The 21805-nt window shown below is 34.5% G+C and overlaps 1 protein-coding gene across 1 annotated transcript in view; it reads left to right on the plus strand.

Moving 5' to 3' along the window:
- The window catches only part of LOC100164079 (neuronal PAS domain-containing protein 4A), a 147586-nt gene that overhangs the window by 94151 nt on the left and 31630 nt on the right, over positions 1–21805 (plus strand). The window contains exon 4 of the mRNA XM_001946040.5: positions 6727–6816. Coding sequence (XP_001946075.2) covers positions 6727–6816 — 90 coding nt within the window. The remainder of the gene's footprint in view (positions 1–6726; positions 6817–21805) is intronic.

A 21805-nucleotide genomic window follows, 5' to 3' on the forward strand; every position in this document is an offset into this window, starting at 1 on the left:
TATTATTATTTAAAAAATATTACTATTAATATTTATATACTATTCTAAATAATTCCTCGCCAAGTAAATACATTATTGAAACAAAAAAAAGTTTACTTAAATTCAATATACTTAGCATTTGTTCATGATATTACATCTTTATAATGCTTAAAGATCTTATATTTTTTTACTTAGCCATTTTTACACGTAGTTTACGAAGGGTTTTTGTTGTGATATCATTAATTTTTATCGTTATTAAATATTGACTATTGAGTATTTACACAATAATCTATGAGAACGGTAACATTGGCAATGCTGATGCGACGACGACGACGACGAAGGCTACCGTGATTCTGAATTTAATATAAATGTCCTATCAAAAGTTCATACTTTTTCATTTATAACTTAATTTCTAAACGTACGATTTTGATGATTTTTACAAAATCACGTTTTACACAATATTTCTGATGTTTTGGAGTTTATACTAGAAGTTAATGGATGCATTAGAAAATTAGTTATGTCATAATATAACAAATTTACCTGTATTTTACACAGTTTAAATAGGCAACTCCTGCTATTGGATATACTATACACACACCGTCGTGTAGTTTTTTTTTTACTTAGCTTGCGCCACGACTGTGACCCTGGGTTATTTATTATAAATATCTTTAGTTTGTTTAATTCTTAAATATTTTAATTGTTGTGTGTGCAACGATACGTACATTTCAAAATAAATTATATTGTATGTCGGAAAATTGAAATAATTTAAAAGGCCCTCGAAGTACGTCGCTCCACCTAGTTTCGCATAACTGATATTATAACCTTATAAGATGGCATGAACCTAACCGTATAGACCTAACCTCATAGACGACTTCCGGTGACGGATGGCTGACATCATATCGGTGTATTCATCTGGTGGACACGCGTCGTGGTTAACTTAATCGCGTAAAGATGTAGGTTATTCTACTGTTGAGAGCGTTGAGACGAAATCGATAAAATAACATTAAAGACGTATTTTGATTTATTTTTCCATTAAACTCTATGTTTGGTATACATATTATGATAATGTCGTGCACACAATATCATATACATAATATTGTATCTCGACACAATACCGTTTAGCGCACAATGATTTAGACAGCAGTCACTATTGCTGCGCCGTAGATCGGGCGAGATACGTTCCGCTGCAGTTACGTCTTACGCTACCTACTCTAAGTGTCTCCAAGTGTCTTGGTATAGGTAATATTATATTTTGCCACCGTTCGTATTTCCCACCCACTACTTACCCTTGTTTCGGACATGTATTATTATTTACATATTATTTTGTACTTATATTATTTCGGAAAACTTGGGGCGTGGTGTTGCGGCGTCGTCTGTGGGTCATCACCACGATATATTTCGATGGTTTGAAAAATCTCGCCCCAGAAACACGCGAATGATGATAATATTAGTATTATAATATCATAGTAATGCCAGTAAACGCTTCCTATCCAAACGGCGCGACGATCGTCGAATCGCTTTGCGTCGATTTTGCCGTTTACAATACTATGTGTCATAGGTGTACGATTTACAAACGACGAGGACGAGTTTGCCGCGACGAATACTGAGTAGGTACAGATTGTAGGTATACGTTTGATACGAAATTTGTACGTGGTAAAACGTTTTTCTCCGCGTACACCGCGCGTGTGTCATGATGCCGGCATTCGTCGCGTTACCATAATATATATATATATATATAAACCGTATACCAGTACGGTAACTTAAAGAAACGGAGGAGTAAAAGAAAAAAAAAACGGCAAATATATATTATTATAAAAATACGAAAACACGGGTCTGGCTGGCGCGATTCCAACGATACTATAATATTGTGTTGTATAGGTATACTCGCTCGCTCGTCAATAAGGTGTCCGCCGCCGCAAGTATGTATAAGCAAGTAGTATATTATAGGTACCGCACATATTTTTTTTTTCGATCCGGTTTGGATTTTTTTTCGCTTTCCGCCGTCGTAAAAATTCAAACTGTATATTATATTAATATAACGCGCGGCGTACCTTTTTATAAAATATAGTAGTTATACGACATATAGGAAGTGTCGGTCTGGCCCACCCGCCTGCCCGGCGGCGATTGCCGGGAGCCCTAGGATATTTGTCAAGATTGGGAGCCCACGGGAAAATGTATATAACATTTAAATCACGTCTTATTATAGTCGCTAGTGGGTAATTTCGAATAAAATTGTTTAACTATAACGACAACGGCGTCCGTAGGTTTTTTCGACACATTGTGCATATTTTATATATAGAATTCAAAATACGTTTTTATACTTCGCTGTCGTTGTGCACACAAGTTATGATACGTGTGAACAAATATTTTTAAAGCTTAACATTTTCAAAACTATACCTATATAGATATCTTCAGGATCCTTTTAATTGTCTGCGCTTGTTAAAGAAGACATCGTTTCAATTTTTAAACAAAGATGAAATTACTATAATGTGTAAGGATCACCCACCGAAAAACTAATAAACTAATACTAATTTTAGGATCTAATAATTTATATACCTTATTAATAAATATGTTAATTGAATTGTGTTTTTTTTTTTTTTAACAAAAAGGTTTTTTTAATTTACGTGAAATAAATATTCAAAACATTGTTGATCATATTTATTTTTTTTAATAATAACATCATTTTATCGAAACCTATATTAAAAAAACATTTTTTTATTTTAAAGTTAGTACGGGGCGTCGTCAAGTCCCATTAAAAATCACCGGGCCTGCAGGGGCTCAATCATGAACCAAACCATAGAGTAATATTACTCTATGAACCAGACCGACACTGTGTATAGTATAGGTATAGAATAATATAAAAACCTAAGTGCAGTATCACCGAATAAAAAAGAAACAAAATGCTCTCGTCCTAAAAACATCGTTTACGACGTCGAGAATTGACGATAATAATATTATACCTCCTTAACTCAATCGATACATCGCATCTATTCTGTTGATTTATCGCACGCTCGCCGATATCGGAAAGCAACGACGTAAACGTAATATAATCTCATTACGTGGGTGGGGACTGTTTGTGCGGGGGACGACGATTAAAAATGCGATAGATCCGTGTGCGCGATACCGTTCCTCGCTCGCGTATATATTATTCTTTCCCGTCATACATTTGCTCGTTCTGTGTGCGTATATCCCCCCTTAGGGGCCCGGGGGACGCGCGCCCGTCTTTTACCGTCGCGGTATTTGCATATTATTATGATTTAAAGTATTTTATAATATTATCGTAATAATTAATACCGTACGTATTATTATTATTATTATATAGGTAGGTATATGATAATATAATATTATTGTAATTATTTCCGCGGTGACATGCAGGAGATCCCCCGAGAGGAAATAATGGGTGCGCGCGCGCATCTTACACACACGTATTATAATATTATTAACCTTACGTATACCAGCTACACGGTATACGGGTAGTGTACGATATATTATAATATATAATATTATTATATACCTACGCCGCTCGGTATACGACGAAAGTGGTCTGACCGCTTCAATATTCACCTCCGCCGTTCAACCTGTCAAGTCTACATCCTAACCGTACCTATATACACCATATATTATAACGTATTACCGTACTTGTATATACATACGGTTATATACATAGGTATATATATATTATATCATATAGGTACGAAGATGATCCGAAAATGAGACGTCTCCGCGACGAGGCTATATAATATTATGTACACTTCTTAAGGACCATGTAAACCATTCGACGCTGTTATATTAAATATATACATATAGGTACACCGCGATCGTCGGTCTTCGAATTATTTAAGTGTACACACACAAACACGCATAAATGTTACCTATGACTATATATATTAATATATATATTCTGAAGTCCTCTCAGTGCAACACTATATAAACGCTATAAAAAATTAACGGGTTCTTTTTCTTCTTTTTTCCTAATCTTACGTGTGATCTTCGAGTCTTAAAAACGGATTTGCGTAGAACGGTTAACACTTTTTTACACATAAATGTACCGTACGCGAGTCGATCAATATTATTAAATTACTGTACAACTCACAGACGTCTTCGTCGATGTCATAAACATCCGTTGAAAATATATTGTATTAATAGACAGGTCCTACGCCCTAAGCGTTTACTATAGTTTGCTGTAGTTCTGTTCAATAATATATCGTGTACAATTACATTTAGAAAAATATAAAAACAAAATTTTTGCCGTGCATGATATAACGCGCACTACAAGCGACTCGTAGCTTTTCAACTCATTTTAAATTGTCCGTCGAGTTCATATAGAAAATATTATTTTACGTTTCTATACAGAAACCTACCTACGTATTATTATTAGTTATAGGTGTATTTAATAACTATGTACGACGTAGGTAGGCAGGTACGTACCTACTGGAATCGATGTTTTCATTTTTATTTTTGTTTTATAAAAAACTATTAACAGTTATTAATACGTTATCCTGTACATATTTATATAATGAATAGGTATCCGTGCTTTTTTATTTTTGTTTATAAATATACAATAAGCGATGTTCCTATAGTCTAGGCTATCTACATATATACGGTCCACGGCTATAATATTATACACATTAGGTGTATCGTGATTTTGACTTTTTTAACAAGATATTATAAATTATTGATCCTTCATATTGGCGTCATGGTGATGATAAAATAATAATAATAAACACAAGATTAGTTCTTAACAATTAATAACAAATAATACCAAATAATATAAGAATTAAAGAACAATATTTTAATGATAACGGTCTTTTGTAATAATAATATACCGGTAATAATATGATGGTTAGTTTATTAAATAAGAACTATAGCAATAACTACTCGATATTTATACTCTACACGGAAAATCTATGGAAATATGAATAGAAAAAAAAAATATGTAAATATTAACATAATATTAATCTATAAATATGTTTTTGTTACCTAATAAATAACCTTATCAATAAAAACGTCTATTTTGCAAAATTGGTTAGAAAAATAAAGTATCATCTGTACCCAGCCCAAAAATATATTTGTTAAAATAAATAATAATAATAACTATAAAGACGATCCCGTTTTAATCGACTTAGTGGTGGATGTGTCTGATGATTGTGGTAATTCACCACCTTTAATAAAACTGTTGATTTGAGTTTTGAATTATGGACATTTGTGACATAGACTTATTTAGATTATAGGGATATAGAAATATAAGAGGAAATCGAGCTCAATAAACGGTTTTATTCCATATTTTGCACTTTGAAAAATGTAAGGACAGAATATCAACCTTATGGTTTAGATTTATTTGTGTTATTTCTAACTCGCTTTAGTCATTAGTATCGTGTATCATTGTACTAACTAAAGTCTAGTTCATGCTCATTTTGAGATTTTTTTTAGAACATGATATCATAATTATATACACCTATAATACTGGTTACTTATAGGTAATAGCTATAATAAACTAATTTCTAAAAAAACAATAAAATTAACAACGTTTGAATTTTTGATTTATGGTGAAATTCTAATAGTCCACTAAATCCCTAGTGACTATTTTTAAATTATTTATCATTACTTATAGAAAATTTCGAATAATAAAAATTAAGTTCATAAAAACTAAGTTGCATGAACTTAAAAAATACTAGACAGTTGCGATGTAGAGTATTTCAATTATCATATTAGTATCTATGTATGTGCATATTGGTCTATACTCTTCATCAAGTAAACATAACAAAAAATATAAAATTAAATAAATTGGAGAGGAGCAGTCTAGAATTTTCCAAGTATTTTTATAGTACAGTCTTGTATCTCTTAAGTAAATATTAATAATATTAGGTTTTTAATATAGTAGACTATATAGTGCATGTTCATAACTATCTCGCTGATCTTGCTAAGAGTATAATTTTTTGGAAAGTTCCTTTTATGACATCGGTTTTCCATAAAATAAAAACTCAATAAATTAGTTTTGAGTCATTATAAATATATATGTATAGGCTATCCCCAGAGTTTGCTCTCCTGTGAAGATAGTTTTTAGCCGTGATTGACACGAATCGCCAAATAACGATTATAGTTTTATTTAAAGATATTAAAAATACTTGGATACTTATCAATTATTATTTAATAATTTCAAACATAAATTGTCATGAGTTGTCGAAGACAAGAACGAAACCGGTACCCTTTGCTATCATCGTCACTTTCGAGCGGACCCTATAAATAATAGAAGAACTATTATCCTCATTCCTTCTGCAGAAACACGAACACTGTTTTGATTAATTTCGTGGAATTGAATCCATTTTAACTTAAATTTGTCGGGAAACAGAGTGTATTAGTGTAAGCATACCACTCATATCGCTAAAGTATAATAATAATATAATAAGCTCTTTCGATTCATATCGACACAGATTTTCGATTCTGTCGACAAATATGTTGTCCTTGACCGGGACATTCGACGACCGTAGATATAGGCGCAAATGTCTAGGTGACCCCACGTTACTATACGGCTCGTATACCTACCGTATACGGTTAGATTGTGAATAGTAAAAAAATTAAACAACACGAAAATATACACATCGCATGACACGCAGACAATCATTATAGTGTGTTAACGCGCACGTAGGTATATGAATGGTAATTTGCATAAAAATTTATACTTTTGATATTTTTTTATTATTATTATTATTATTTTGTATTAAACATGAGAAATTACTTTTTTTTCAGTCGCTCAGCGGATTCTTGATGATGATGACCCAAAACGGCAAGCTCCTATACATATCGGATAACGCCGCCGAATACTTGGGCCACTCGATGGTGAGTACCATATAACCTACCCGTGTAATATGCGTATTATAATATTATTACTATATAGGTAATATAATCTATAATATACACAATATGTAAGTCGCAATTCTGCGATATTATATATAAAGGCTCATTATTATATTATTGTTACGCGCAAGCTCTATATTATTAATACTTTACGCGACTTTCTCCCTCGGTTATAGCCAAACTAGAAACTCTAGATTTTGCAAATGGGTACCAATCATATCTGTAACTGTTATATATGCATATTATAATATATGTGTGTCTTTCACAACACTATTGACCTTTTGGGTTCAAACCGATATTATAATATACCTATACGCATAATCCCATACATACATAATGCGTACCTATATAGTATATTATATAGGTATATAAACGAAAAGGAAAAAAAAATCAATTACCTAATTTCTAGACCGGTCCGATTTCCATGTCCGTACGCATTTAAAAAAATATTAAGAACGAGAACTATACAATAATTATGATTTGAAAAAGAAAAAAAAAAATATTGGAAAACGGGTTTTGTGGTCACTGCGAGCCCGTAGGCTCTGCCCGGACGCCCACGCCTTTCACCCGGGCGTACGTACGCGCGTATTAACCGTACATGTGTCGCTGGTTTCGAGATACCAAAACTGCAGCAACTTTCCGGAATAATAATAATATATATTAATGTGCTTTTTTTTTTTTTTACCGTCCGTCTCCGTTGATTCCGTTCGCCTCTATTACGACTGTTAATGGAAAAACGGGTATCGATAATTTATTACTGGTAATTTACCAACGGTATTTTTTTTTTTATAAATATATTTTATCTTTTTGTTTTCACACTACACAAGTATATTATCTTGTTCGCAATGGCAGAAATACGCGCGTCCGCGGCGCACAAAGTGCGAACGATGACGAAGTAATATTTATAATTTATTTTGACCAACGACACACACACAAATCCGAGTATCTCTCTATTCACATATATATACATAATATGTTTTGACTCTGACGGTTACACTGTATAATACATACCAGATGTCCAGATATACGTATGTAACGAAATGAAAACTCTATCGAACGCTCGTGTGCGCAGTGCGTATTGTTATAATAATTGTTGGCGGGAAAATCGTCGGTGTAAACCGATGCGGGGCGGTATGTGAGTGAAAAGGAAATATGAACAATATTATATATTAATATATCTGCGCAAATGATTTCTTTGCGGGTAATGTGCCGTGAGATGAAATCGTTCGATCTATTTGAATATATTATAATATATTGCTTTAAAGGTTTGCGCAACATCGAGGGTCTTTAGGACCGTGGCGGACTCTCGTGGAAATTTAATTTCGTTTTACTGTTAAGAGGTACGCACGGGGTACGCTTAAGACTCGATACATACCACAGTGTAGTAACTCGAACAATTGGTTTTAAATGACCGCCCACGCGAAAATCGAAAACCGCCATCGGGTTTCGAATAGTCATAATATATAATAACGGGTGCGAGCAGCACTATCTGAGATTGAATATCAATAGTCGAAAAATATGCGGCTTACCACCGCAGTGGTACCACAGCGATCTTACGTCATATATACATATACAATTCATAGCGATTTCGATGTTTCGCGGGGAGGGCATCATAGCGGCTGTACCTATGTACGGTACATAATATATTATACATGGGTACAGTGAGCGTATAGTGAGATATTGTTAAAATTTTCAATTAGCATAATAATATCGAACGTCGGAATCTTATTAGGTTGGTGAAAGTTAATTCGTTTTTGTTTTTTTTTTCATATATACATCATATTTTTGATTCTCTGCGAAGCCTATATGAAAAACCACTAAACATTGATTGGGCACTACTTAGAGGATATTAATCCGAAGGCAACCGAAAAACCTGCAGCGTGTTCTCCGTTCACTCCTACACGCGCCCGCGTTCGGCCTACTCTTCGATCCTACCGTAAACCGCACGTGCCGACGGACCGAATCGCCTAGAGATATAATAATAATATAAATACGCGCGCGCGTAAATTTTTTTTTATGTATACCTGGTACCTACCTATAAATTTTTCGTACAAAATCTTTTGGACGAGGTATAATAAAAGTTAACGCGGCCCTTGACCAGTGTCCAACGATAGTGCGCAATTATAATTATAATATTGTAATATAATTATAATATAATTATAATATTAATATTGTTATTATTAAGTCCACCGTTTAAAATCCGTTTCGAATCCGAAAAAATGATGCTCGATTTGGTGTGATGGAGCAAAAGTACGAAACTATGAACCACATTAAACATAACACTGAAAATTGGACATTCCCCATCGAAATACTTAGACAATTTTAAGCTATCTTAACAATCAGAATTGGACACACTTAAATCTCTCATGGTTTTTTAATAGTCCAGGAAGAAGGGGGTTCTTGCTCCAATGAACACATCCTGTGTGGTCCTAGTCACCATCAAACACATCCTCGCCGAATGCTGTAGGTACATACAACATCATCAGGACAAGCTCCAACCTGCCCAAATCATTAGCTGAAATACTACACAATTATCCTCAGTCAATATCCAATATCATCGAATTCATCACAGCAGCCAAACTTCAAACCAAGATTTAAACAAATATTTAGAATAAGCAGTAAATTAATTAATTAAATCATTTGTATACCTGGTGGCCTATATTATATAGCCGAGGGTCTTAAAAAAAATAATAATTACATTATTTTTCGGAAAGCTTGTGTGTGAGTGTGTGTACCATGGAATGGAAAAGTGGCACATACGAATATAAAATACGCACCTGTATATGATAAATATACGCGTGGAATAAGTTGACTTTACGCATGTGTTTTATCATTTACAAACATATATATATATATATATAAATATATGTTTCCAGTGTTATGAATTATGTGGAAAGATGTGTGCGCACGTGTAGTATGATATAAAATGATATACGAAAACGAATCTAGAAAAATATATTATGTTTTAATAGCAGACACGCAATATACCTAGTACCTAGTACGTATATACTATTATTATAATATACGACGAGAACGAAGCCGCTTTTTTATTTTATCGTTATTAATCCATCCAAACGTTTCCGAGGGGCTTAACGCCGCCCTCTTGTTATCGCACCTCTCACACACACACACACACACACACCTACTTAACGAGAAAAGCCGGTAACGCGCACCGGCACGATCGCCTTCGATAATAATATTATTATCGACCGCATAGTCGCGCGTGTGTTCCGTGGACGCGATATATCCTAATATACCTATAGGTGCGATGGTGTGTGTTCCTCTTTTTGGTGATCAATACATCGACTGAGGTTTTCGTTTTGTAGTCGTAGTTTTTTATTTTATTTTCTACCGTGATAACGTCGTATACGTCGAAGGAATGCAACCGCTGTCCGCCGCAGTGATCTTTGAAAATATTATATTATGATATTATATTGACCCGTTTCTCTCCGCACCGCTTCCCACATTTCTTCGGTATTATAATAATATTATCATCGATACACGCGTACCTACATAATGTTATTGTGATATTATATCAGCACCCGAGTACCCCATTGGTTTCTAGTACATTAAAATATGCTTCATAACGCGCGATAAAGGTATTGTGCGCATGCGTTTAATTAATATAATATTACATATTTGCATATATTATTAGATTCGCGATAAGAGGAATATAATATTATGTTTAGGTAGGCAGGTCGCAGGTATATGGTACCTACCTAAATCACAGTAAGTATACGACGGTAGGCTACGCTGCGAAAATTCCATGTGCCATAAAAATAACGTAATTTCTTACCATTAAATGATACTAAATTCTAGTATCTCGCATGATCTACATTTAAAACGGCAGTAAAAAATAATTTGTTAAACGACTAATAATTCGCATTTGTAGGTCACGCTGCGTACACTATACATATTACATGCACATATGTTCTACTGGTGTATGTATGTAATATTATATTTATAGTGTTTTCTTGGACCATGCCAAGGGCGAACGGTTATTCAGCTAAAAATTGTGAGCAAATTGCGTACTATTATGTATATAAATATAAACATATATATACACACGTGCGTGCGTGCGCAGTATATGTACCTACGTTTAAGTTATTGGATTATACGTTGGACAGTATGGACACCTTATGGTATTTACGGTACAAATGCAACAGGCTGCATATGTATGTGTAGTGTATACAAATTATGTATACAGGGTGTTTCTCTGTGTACGTCCTCGTAGATATCCGCCCACATTCTCATAACTAACCATTAGTTATAAGTTATAACTTAAGCTTTATGCTTATTCGAACATACTAAATGGAAATCAATAATTCGACTTTGATAACATTTACATAAATTAATTCAATAAATCAGCTTTCTCGTAATATGTTTGAAGTTACTCGTAAACATAAATTAATTTTATATTAGATAAATCAACAATGCACTATAATTTATAAGGATTTTGGACATATATTACAATAAAATCATTTTAAAAAAAACATTTAGTTAATCAGAAAAAAAAGAGTATTATATTGTCGGAGAAAAACGCAACGATCCTGTGCCAACAATAAAAAATAAAATAATACGAATAATAATAGTAATAACGAATGGATAAATAAATAAATACTTCACATACACCTACCTATAGTCTATACCCAAAACAGTTACTGCCATCAGATCAATACCTACATAATGTGTGACCCGCAGTGCCCGAATGTTTTTTACGACGTTCACGTCTTATCGTTTGATGAACGAATTAGCGTCGTATTATATTATGACATTAATTGCTTGATACAAATATAGAAATATAGGTATTATAATATTAACCATGGCAATTGATCGATCGAATAGCGTTTCGTGAATTTTAAATTTTCATGGTAACCATTGTTACCATCATATATATATTATATAAAATATAAACCATGATAATATGATATATTACACAGTGCTGATCGATACCTACGGGTCACAATGATTTCGTCCATTTCATTCTTACAATAATAATAATAATAATAATATATCATTCGTTTTTTAACGGTTTTTTCTTATTCCGATTAGAAAGTAAAAGACTTAAACGCACAGTTCGACGATTTCGTACATTTTTGTGTTACATGATGATGACGTTTTCGTGGGATACAGCGAAAGCCAAACGCGGTCAAAGTTTCGTCGGCTGCAGGAAAAGAGCACTGCCATCTGATAAGGTTCATTAGGCCGGCGCGACGTTATTCCTTATACATGTATATAATATATTATACCTATATGTGTACGAACGTCGCTATTGAAACCGAACATTGGCGCAACGGTCGATTAACGACATTTATTGATTTCCTACCCATAAATCGTCGCTCAACAATATACGTATATAACGCGTACCCATAATATTGTACATTATATTATACAGTGTGTGCGCCTTATCGCCGTACAGCCATCTTTTTTTTTTTTTTAATGCGCATTTTTTACATATCCTACAAGGACCGCCACCGCGTTCTCAATGGCGCGCGCAAAAAAATTGTATCCTTCTCGCGAACTCTATGGGTTAAAAGAGTCCTTTCACTTCCCCGCTACCTCCCCCGCACACCACACACTTACATATTATAATATTATACTGCACAACTGAATTACATTATATATCGTAATAAGATCGAATCCATAAATGTAGGTATCTATATATTATATTAGATATACTAAGTCTTATATAATGTGCATGCACGTCGTCCGAGCACCTCTTCTGACTTTTAATTTTTCATCACGAGCAAGCGCGATTATCTACGAACATTTTATATTAACTCAACTACTCATGTGTACCTATATACCGTATATACGTTGGTATGTATAAGTTTTTCTGAGAATTTTTACGTTTAAAATGTATAGAATTTTTAATCATTTAATCACAGTGGTTTTGTGTTTAGATAACACGGTAAACAAACTTATGAACGCAAAATCTGACCGTATTGTCTTATCTCTTTTGGAAATGTTTTGTTATACTTCCACCCGCGCCGGCGGTGTAAATTATATTCTACCTATCACATACCTATGATACCGGTGTACACTTTACATACTGCAATACTGCATGGTTATCCGAATGTTACGATGTACATAAAACTGGTATGGATTGCATACAAATTACATACCTACATGGCTAGACACATTATAATTATTCATACCAATTTTGCGGTGAAACAAATTGTTTGACCTATACTTATATTGGATGATCCAAATGACGTAAGGTAGTCATTATTTCTCAAACTATAAACGTTGTTGAAAATAATTTTTACATAATTTTAAAATTTTTATTTTTTTTAGAAATATTTTTTGGGGTAGGTAATTTTTTTGATGTATAAAAATCAAATTTTGGACGAGTAGTTTAACTTAACTGTTATAATAAGTAATTAAAATGTTGATGAGTAGTTCGGAGGTATTCTGATAAATGTTGGTTCATTACTCCGTTTTTCTAAACTTGAAATACTTATAAATTATAAGTAATAATAACTAAGCACTTGTCCGAAATTTGATTTTCATAGATCGAAATACTCCTAATAATATTCTGCTTAGCATAAATTCGAATCTAAAAACTTGAAAAATAATTGCGATAAAATATAATATTTAAAAATATGAATTTTTTTCCAAAAATGGTGGTGTTTTCTGAAGTAACGAGAGTCTTAATTTAAACGACGGCGACGGTGCTGCTTCAGGCGGTTCGCGAGTCTTTGTCGGTATCACGAAATCGTATTATTATAGTATCTAGCGGGTAGAGCATATTATTGCTGCGTCCTCGACGACGTACTGAATCAGGAATCTGAAATAACGCGCGGTTGCAAATTTCGGTAACCGGACGCATAGAGCGCCATTATGCGCTGGCCGGACTGTCATTTTAGGTATACCACAACTACCAGTGAAGAATACGAATTGCCGGTTTACGGTGATACGGTCTCACCGCGGTAAGTACATTATGGAATATTATATGCGTATACTACAAGAACAAGCGGGTACGAAACGTCCTTTGTCGGCAAAGCATGTAGGCATAGCGGTTGGGTTTGGAGGACCTACCTATGCGTATTAACCTGCAGCAGTACTACGGTCATATTATCATTTTGGAATTTCAGATTATAATACTATACATACTTGGCTGTGTGTAAGTGCGTGTGTGTGTGTGTGTAATACGCGATAACGTGTAAAAACCAAAGCGGTACCTTGGTCCACAAGTACGTGATCGGACGCTAACAAGACGAATTCCCGCTGCAGTCAAAGGTTATAAATATTATATTGTGTACCTAGGTATAGGTATTGTTTTGCACGGACAGGCGGCGTTGTCGATGATGATCTTGCCGCCGCCGTTCGTCTCGAAAAACCCGCTCCATCGGTTTCCTTGTTTGTGTGCGGTGGTCGAAAATGATTATTATTATTATTTCGTTTTCTTCTAATTGATCGTTTATCGTAAAAATTAACATCGAAACTGGTTTAGTTATTATAATAATATTATTATTATTATTATTATGTTGCCATTATTTTTATTATTATTGCTATTTTTATGACTATTATTATAACTGGCATCGGCGGCATATACGATCGTTATAAACAGCGGAGGAGGAGTTTGTCGAGTGCCGTACTCCTAAAGGAAGCGTCTTTAAAGTCCGGTTTTATTCGGATGTACCCGCTGCTACATCAGTATAATAATAATAATAATAATAATAATGTGTGTATTTATTATACTCACAAACATAAATATACATTATAGCTATATGTATATTAATATTTTATATAATAGCTGTGACCATAGTGAATTATTATTTATACATTCAATAATCCTAATTAGATTTATGTCCGTTAGCGAGCGGAAACAGTTCTCATCGATGTTTTGAACTAGACGCTCTCGCGAGCGTAAACATAGTTATTAATACGTTTTCCTCGCCAATAACAATAAATAAAATACAATAACTCTTTAAAGTTTTCAAAAGGATACTCACACACATATACTAATATATAGCTCTATGCGTGTCTGTCAGCGTGCCTTCTACTCGACCTCTGTATAAAAGTTTAAATAACTATACCTATAGGTACGCGATAGTTATTAAGTTATTATATTATATATTATAAAACGAGTAATCCATTCGTTCTATAAATAATATTGATAGTCGTCTATTCGTCCTCCAATAAATTGAATATGTATTATTGACACATCGAGTATCGAAACTCGCGAACAGTATATGGCGAGCACACGATTCGGCCACTCGGGAAATATCGGGAAATATCAGAAAATTCTAATTTCCCTGTGTATATATTATGATATGATACGATATTATTATACGCGACTTGAGCTCGCGTGGAATATCGAAAATAGTTATTCGAAAGATAGGTATAGGTACACTTACACAATTTATTATTACATTGTTAACTCGGTTATAGGATATTGTCGAGACCGTTTTTCATTGACTTGTTCTGATAACGTTCTCGTACGTATTAAATAACACTATGTGTACAATAATAATATATAACGCAGAGACAATACTATATAATACCGCAGACTAGACGCATATAATATGTAACCCGCGAGTTCAAGTATAAACTTTGATAAATATTCAAACAATAGAAAACAATCGAGTACATTTTTTTCCCTGTGTGCAAAAAAAAATCTGCATTCAGTGCAGCATATATCACTAATGCGAAGATGAATTCGCGTCGTGGCTTTCTTTGGCAAATGAACCCATACGAGCAGCGTGTACGATGTAGGTACCTACCTATATGCAGCGCACTATGCATTGTTCGCCTCCTACTGGTTTATTTTTTCATCTTGTTGTTATTATTTTTTTTTCTCCTCTTATTTTTATTCTCCATCTCCTCTCTTCTACCGCTTCTTTTTTTTTTCACTTCTGCTGCAGAATTTATCGGAAAGCGTTGTTCGACCGATCTTCGCCACGGCCATTTCCCTATATTGTTCAATATATCCATACATAAATCTGCTAATGAGGTTAATTAAGCCGTCTAGCCTCCGGACGGTCGCGCTGCGGTGTGGGGTGGGGGAGGAAATCGAAAAGGCCCCTCATCAGATAGAGATCGACGAGACGACGACAAGGTACAAATAATACAAGTCGGCCGCGAAAAAAAAAAGGTAGGTAGATACCCGTTCGGCGTACGATAGAGGTACACAGTTAAAAATAAAAACAAAACGAAAAAATGAATAAAAAAAAAAAAGTAACCAGATCATGAGAAACTAGAGATTTCCCATCGAGATAAACACCGTTTTTCCAACAGTCGCGCCGGGCACGTTCTGGCCATGATTACGTGAAGGCAACCCCTCTACCGCTCCTATATAATAGTATAATATAGGTATAATATTATGTGTATTATTATAAACTACCGAGCCAATTTAACGCGCGTAAGTCTTGTATATATTATAAGGGCATCGTGAACCTGCGCTTTTGGAACCGATACTGAACGCGTGTAAATTAAAACGCGTCGCCGTATATAATAATAATTTACGCGTTCATACTGCGGCGCATAACACGGCCATTATCGTAACAGTTTATACCCGCGAAGAGGACACCTCTCGTCCGCTGCAGGATCTGGTTCAACTTCAAATACAAATTACGTTTTGAACGCGCGACCGCGCACGGTTAAACTAGTTTTTAAACACATCAAATGACACATACAAACACACATACACAATACGATGATATTTTCGAGATTATAAATATAGGTAGGTAGTAGGTACTTACTTACCTTAAAAAAATATAATACGCGTCGTGTATTTCATTCGCACTCAAACCCCGAGAACAGGCGCGTCAACAGTCGAGATGAGCGTATATTATGCCTAAATATAATATAATTTTATATAAATCTAGCAGCAGTTTTAGATCCTTTACTATAATAATTATAGGTATGTAATTTATATTTCTCGCATTTAATTTGCGATATTATATTTATATATTGTCCAACCGACGGCGTGTTCAATAAACGTGTTTATAATATTGTACGGTTTTACCAGTGACAACTCGTGAAAAGTTTACCCCTGTAAAACTTGACATGCACCGAGAATCGTTATCGAGTTTTCAACTTTTTTATAATATCATTCAGTAAACATAGCCGACGTAAATGTCTGTATAAAAAAATTTTTTTAAACATTTATTTTAACAGGTTTTTTGTGTACCAGGGTAATAGTTTCTACCCCCTTATACGAGTAAAGTGGTATCAAAATATTTTATTCTTAAGGGGGGTTCACACTACACCGTGTCGTGTATAATATATTGTACAGTATTATATATTCAACTATGTGGTATCGTTTGGTAACTCTGGTAACCGTGATTATTTTACACGACACGGTGTAGTGTGAACCCCCCTTTATTTAAATCGCAATTGCTCCAGTATCGATTTTTAATATTATTTATATAGGTACCTATGCTATGTAATGATATTTTATGATATCGCGACATGTACCATAATCTTAACATATTTTTGCCAACAGATTACAGTGGCCCGAAGTCCAAAATTTTACCTATGACATTAGACACCTCCACATAAAATGTTGACACCCACCTATTTCTTATAATTACATTACCATACACCAAGTATATAATTTTGTGTTGTCTATTAAACAAATTTTCATAAAATAACTATAGAATAACAAAGGTGACCCCCAAACTACTAAAATCACCTATGACAATTGTCATAGGTAAATATATATTTTGGTACCACTGCAACAGAATACGGTTCCCACGAGGGAAACGTGCCAAAACAATTGTAACGAGTAACGACTAGAAGTCGGCGAATAAAATTATATATAGTATAAACACATTATATAACGATCTGCAGGACGGGTCTGCATATTTAGAGTAATATGTGTAGGATATTTTTTTTTTCGTGTACTGAAGTGGAAAAAAAACCGAAACGAAATAAGGTACAGCTAATTGTTTTATCTCGGCTGACGTATCTTTTCACGTCCGGACCCGAGCCGTCCAATTAGGTACTCGTATAGTACCGTTTTATACTTTTATATATTTCATCTCACTTGTTTTCCTGCATGTGTACCCGAATTCGATTGCGTAACGATAAAAATAATTTTCATTAAAAAACAACATTTGCTGACACGCGTCGTCATCACATTGCTTGCAGGCACCTCACATCCGCATTATAACATAATATAGAGGTAGGTACTAAGTACAGGTACACATCATCGCACGTCATCGTCGTCATCGTCATCGCAGTCGTTCAAGAGCATATCATCATAATATTACTATCCTAAATATTACGTACAGAAGAAGAAAAAAATGGTTTGTATACCGACCCACGCAATTCATCTGCCCTTATTCGGTCGGTCTCGCGAATTTCCATATAAATTGATAAACATTTTTTCTCCTCCGTTCCGTCGCTGTCGCACGTACATTTTTTTTGTTTGTTTTATTATAATATTACGTTCGTTATGCGTCACGCACACAATAATACCAAATAAACTCAAAAATATTAGTCTACCACAAGACTGCTAATGACGCGAACGAGCGTAACATAATAATATACATATACCCAACCTACCTGTCTTCGTCTGTACTTACATATTATATAATAATATCATACTATTCAGTGACAAACTGTAATTTCAGAGGCCTCTGATATTTTTATTTTAGGGGTGGGTGGTTGCCGGTGGATATATGTAGACATGTAGTAGCTAGGTACTTGGGTACTCTTTAGGTAAAGTCAATAATGATCTGAAATAGTTATTAATATAATTAGCTATATTATATTAATATATATTATTATGTATTAATACTTGTGATGTTTATAATTTGTCACTGGAAAATGTTCAGTTCACCTCGCCACTGATGTAGCTTTCGCGGAGCGGTCGTTACACTAATAATATAATATATACGACTGGTGATGGCGGAGGGCGGTCGCGTATACATAATACGACGCTTTTGATATAGGTCCTACGTGGTAACTGGTATTTAATATACCGCGGTAACTCGCGCTAATGTCGTCGGTGACGTTTGGAGGATTGTGATGATGATAAAGATAATAATAATAACATAATATTACAGTCTGTATTATACGACGATAATAAATTATGTATCATTTGCATGCACTGCATGCGCGAATCGAACAGACAAGTAGAGAACCAAGAAAATAAGATTATGTCACCGCGTCGGTTTCGGGTTACGGTCCAGAAAAATCGTATGACGGATGGAAATCTTTTCCGCAGCGGAGTTTTTCATACATTGCATTAAATTATTATAGTATATTATTACGTGTGATCGTTACTTGTGTCGGTTCGTATTATTATTATTATTATTATTATCATCATCATCGTCTGTCCCTCGTTGAACGCGGTATACCGCGACTGCTGTTGGACCACTTGGACTTCTTCGAATGTATATCGTATAATATTAATATTATTGCAATTTGCAGTGACGCAGTGTGTTATGATATAATATGAGATTATGATAATATCGCCGACCGTGTCAGTGTATACATTTCGTCGGACACATTGCGGATCGCTGGCGATCGTTTGGAAAAAAAGCGTTAAGGTGATCACCTTACAGACGTATATAATAATAATTGTATGGAGTGTAAGTGCAATGTGCGTTGCGATATTTTTTTGTAATAAAGTAGGTATACTCGCGCTGCAGGTACCTATAATCTATATAGATACAACAATATTATAATCTCTACATAAATTACCCGCCGCACAATAGTATAATATGTTTAGGTATAAATATTACCAATATATAACGTATACCTATAGTGATTATATATATATATGTGTGTGTGCGAGCGATATGACGACGTATATGTCGAAGAGCGCCCGCGGGAGACCGCGATACAAGTCGTTTCATTTATAGTTGTACAAACAATATAATATTATGTATAGCTGATAATAACAATATTATATTATACACCTAGTAATATTAAGGAACTATGTTTATAGTGCTAAAAATCGTATTATTTGAGTATATAATATTATATAATCTTTTCGCGGACAAGGTGTTAACCCTGCACGGCACATAGGTAGTACCTATATTATTATTATAAATACACGATAATTATAGGTACTTGATGTATTACATATTTTTACACTCTGAAATGCGACATATATAATATTATCTACTGTTAATTAACATAATTTATAATATAGGTACTCACTAATTGACAGAACCCGCCGACACCGCGCAATCTTGAGATTCTCGTGTCGCTCAGAGTTATTTCGTTATATTATTATTTTAATATGTGATGATTGTAATATAATTGTTTTGTAATTAATTATTCCTAATCAAGACATTACGCGATCGTTACAAACCATACATTAAATTAATTGTGCCCCCCTTCCCCTTCCCTGGTGCGAACACGCCGAACTTTGCAGCACATATTTAATTATTATAATATTATATTATATGGCCGCGGTATGGGTAAGCCGCGAGCACTTAAATCGACGAAAATGTGATTTATGGAGAGAATAAAAAAACCGTTGCTCGCTGCCGCGGTGACATCGTAATTTTCCGTATAGAGGAACACGTCGAATATATTATCATTTTTTGTCCTCTTCAATTGCTGCGAGATAAGTGTTTTTACGACCAGATCGCCGCCCGCTGCGCGCAAAACGGTTTATTTAAAAAAAAATTATTTGCACAATATATCGGTAAAGTTGTGTGTTTTTACTCGTGTACACAACATAGTAATATTATACACAATATACAACGCCATTATAATAACATATACCATCACACAATATACGACGCGTTATATCCGCCATACCTGTAGGTACGCACACACTTGCGTATAGACTTTCACTGCTCGGTGTACAAAAGTTCGCACGTGGAATTATATTATACAGGTTTGTTAGAATGCGAAGAGTCGCGCCGGACGCGAAAAATATAAATAAATAAAACCAGTCAAACAAAAAAAATGCAACCGGCAACTAACCGTTGTATGGATATAAGTATAATATAATACAATATTATTGATATAGGCTGCTGTATATCGTATAATATATATGTATATGTAATGTATAATATGTGTATACCTTAGGTGTTGCGAGGACGCGCGGACTGCAGGTACCTACCTATATAATAATAATAATATTATTATGTGCGAGCCGCTCGTGTAACTCGGCTGTTCGGTAGCCGTATAATATACAATAACGCAAATAAGGACCGATCGGTTAATGGTTTTTACACTCCCTCGTGTACTTATAATATATATAATATGCATAATACACACCACATGTATTTATAAACACACACACACACATATATAATAATATATATATATAACACGCGCCAACGACGTTTTCAATTGATCGGACGAAACGACGTGTCTATAACCCCGCGGTTTATCTTTTCGAATTCGGTACGATCATATTTTTTCCTTTATCTCTCCGCCTCCATCGCGATCGTCGTCGTCGCCGTCGCGGCCTAGTCGAAGTCGTCGTTATAGGCCACGTTGATTTATCACTTCGCAATACGTCATTGTCATTCGCGGGAAATTACTATACCTACCTCTCATTTATATACATGTATATATAGGTAGGTACCTACAGACAAACGTTATATACCACTCGCGGTATTGTATATATACCTTTAGGTGCGGCGGTAGGTCCGCGCGCCGATCGGTCAACGACTAACCTGCAGTGGTGTGGTCGCGCCCCCCCTCCCCTCAACACCCATTGATTCTATGAAATGAGATTTCGTATATTAATTATTGATATACTGAAAATGGTTGGGAAGGATGATGAAAATAATTTTAGGTAGGTATATATACATAATATTTTGTAGTTTCAGTTATTCTCCGATCTACTGTGTATTTAAATCCCGCGAAGACACGATTCAATACGATTTCATTTTCCAAAATCTGGTATACCACGCTCGTCTGCTATACCGAAAATTATTTATTTGTTAGTTTGTTTAAAAAAAAATTAAACAATGAAACTCGTTACCATTTTGAACTTTTTTCCCTTGACGTGGGTCATGGGTAGTGATGCGACAAGAGAATATTC

The sequence above is a fragment of the Acyrthosiphon pisum genome, chromosome A2 (assembly GCF_005508785.2).
Source record: "Acyrthosiphon pisum isolate AL4f chromosome A2, pea_aphid_22Mar2018_4r6ur, whole genome shotgun sequence".
In the NCBI taxonomy this organism is placed as follows: domain Eukaryota; kingdom Metazoa; phylum Arthropoda; class Insecta; order Hemiptera; family Aphididae; genus Acyrthosiphon; species Acyrthosiphon pisum.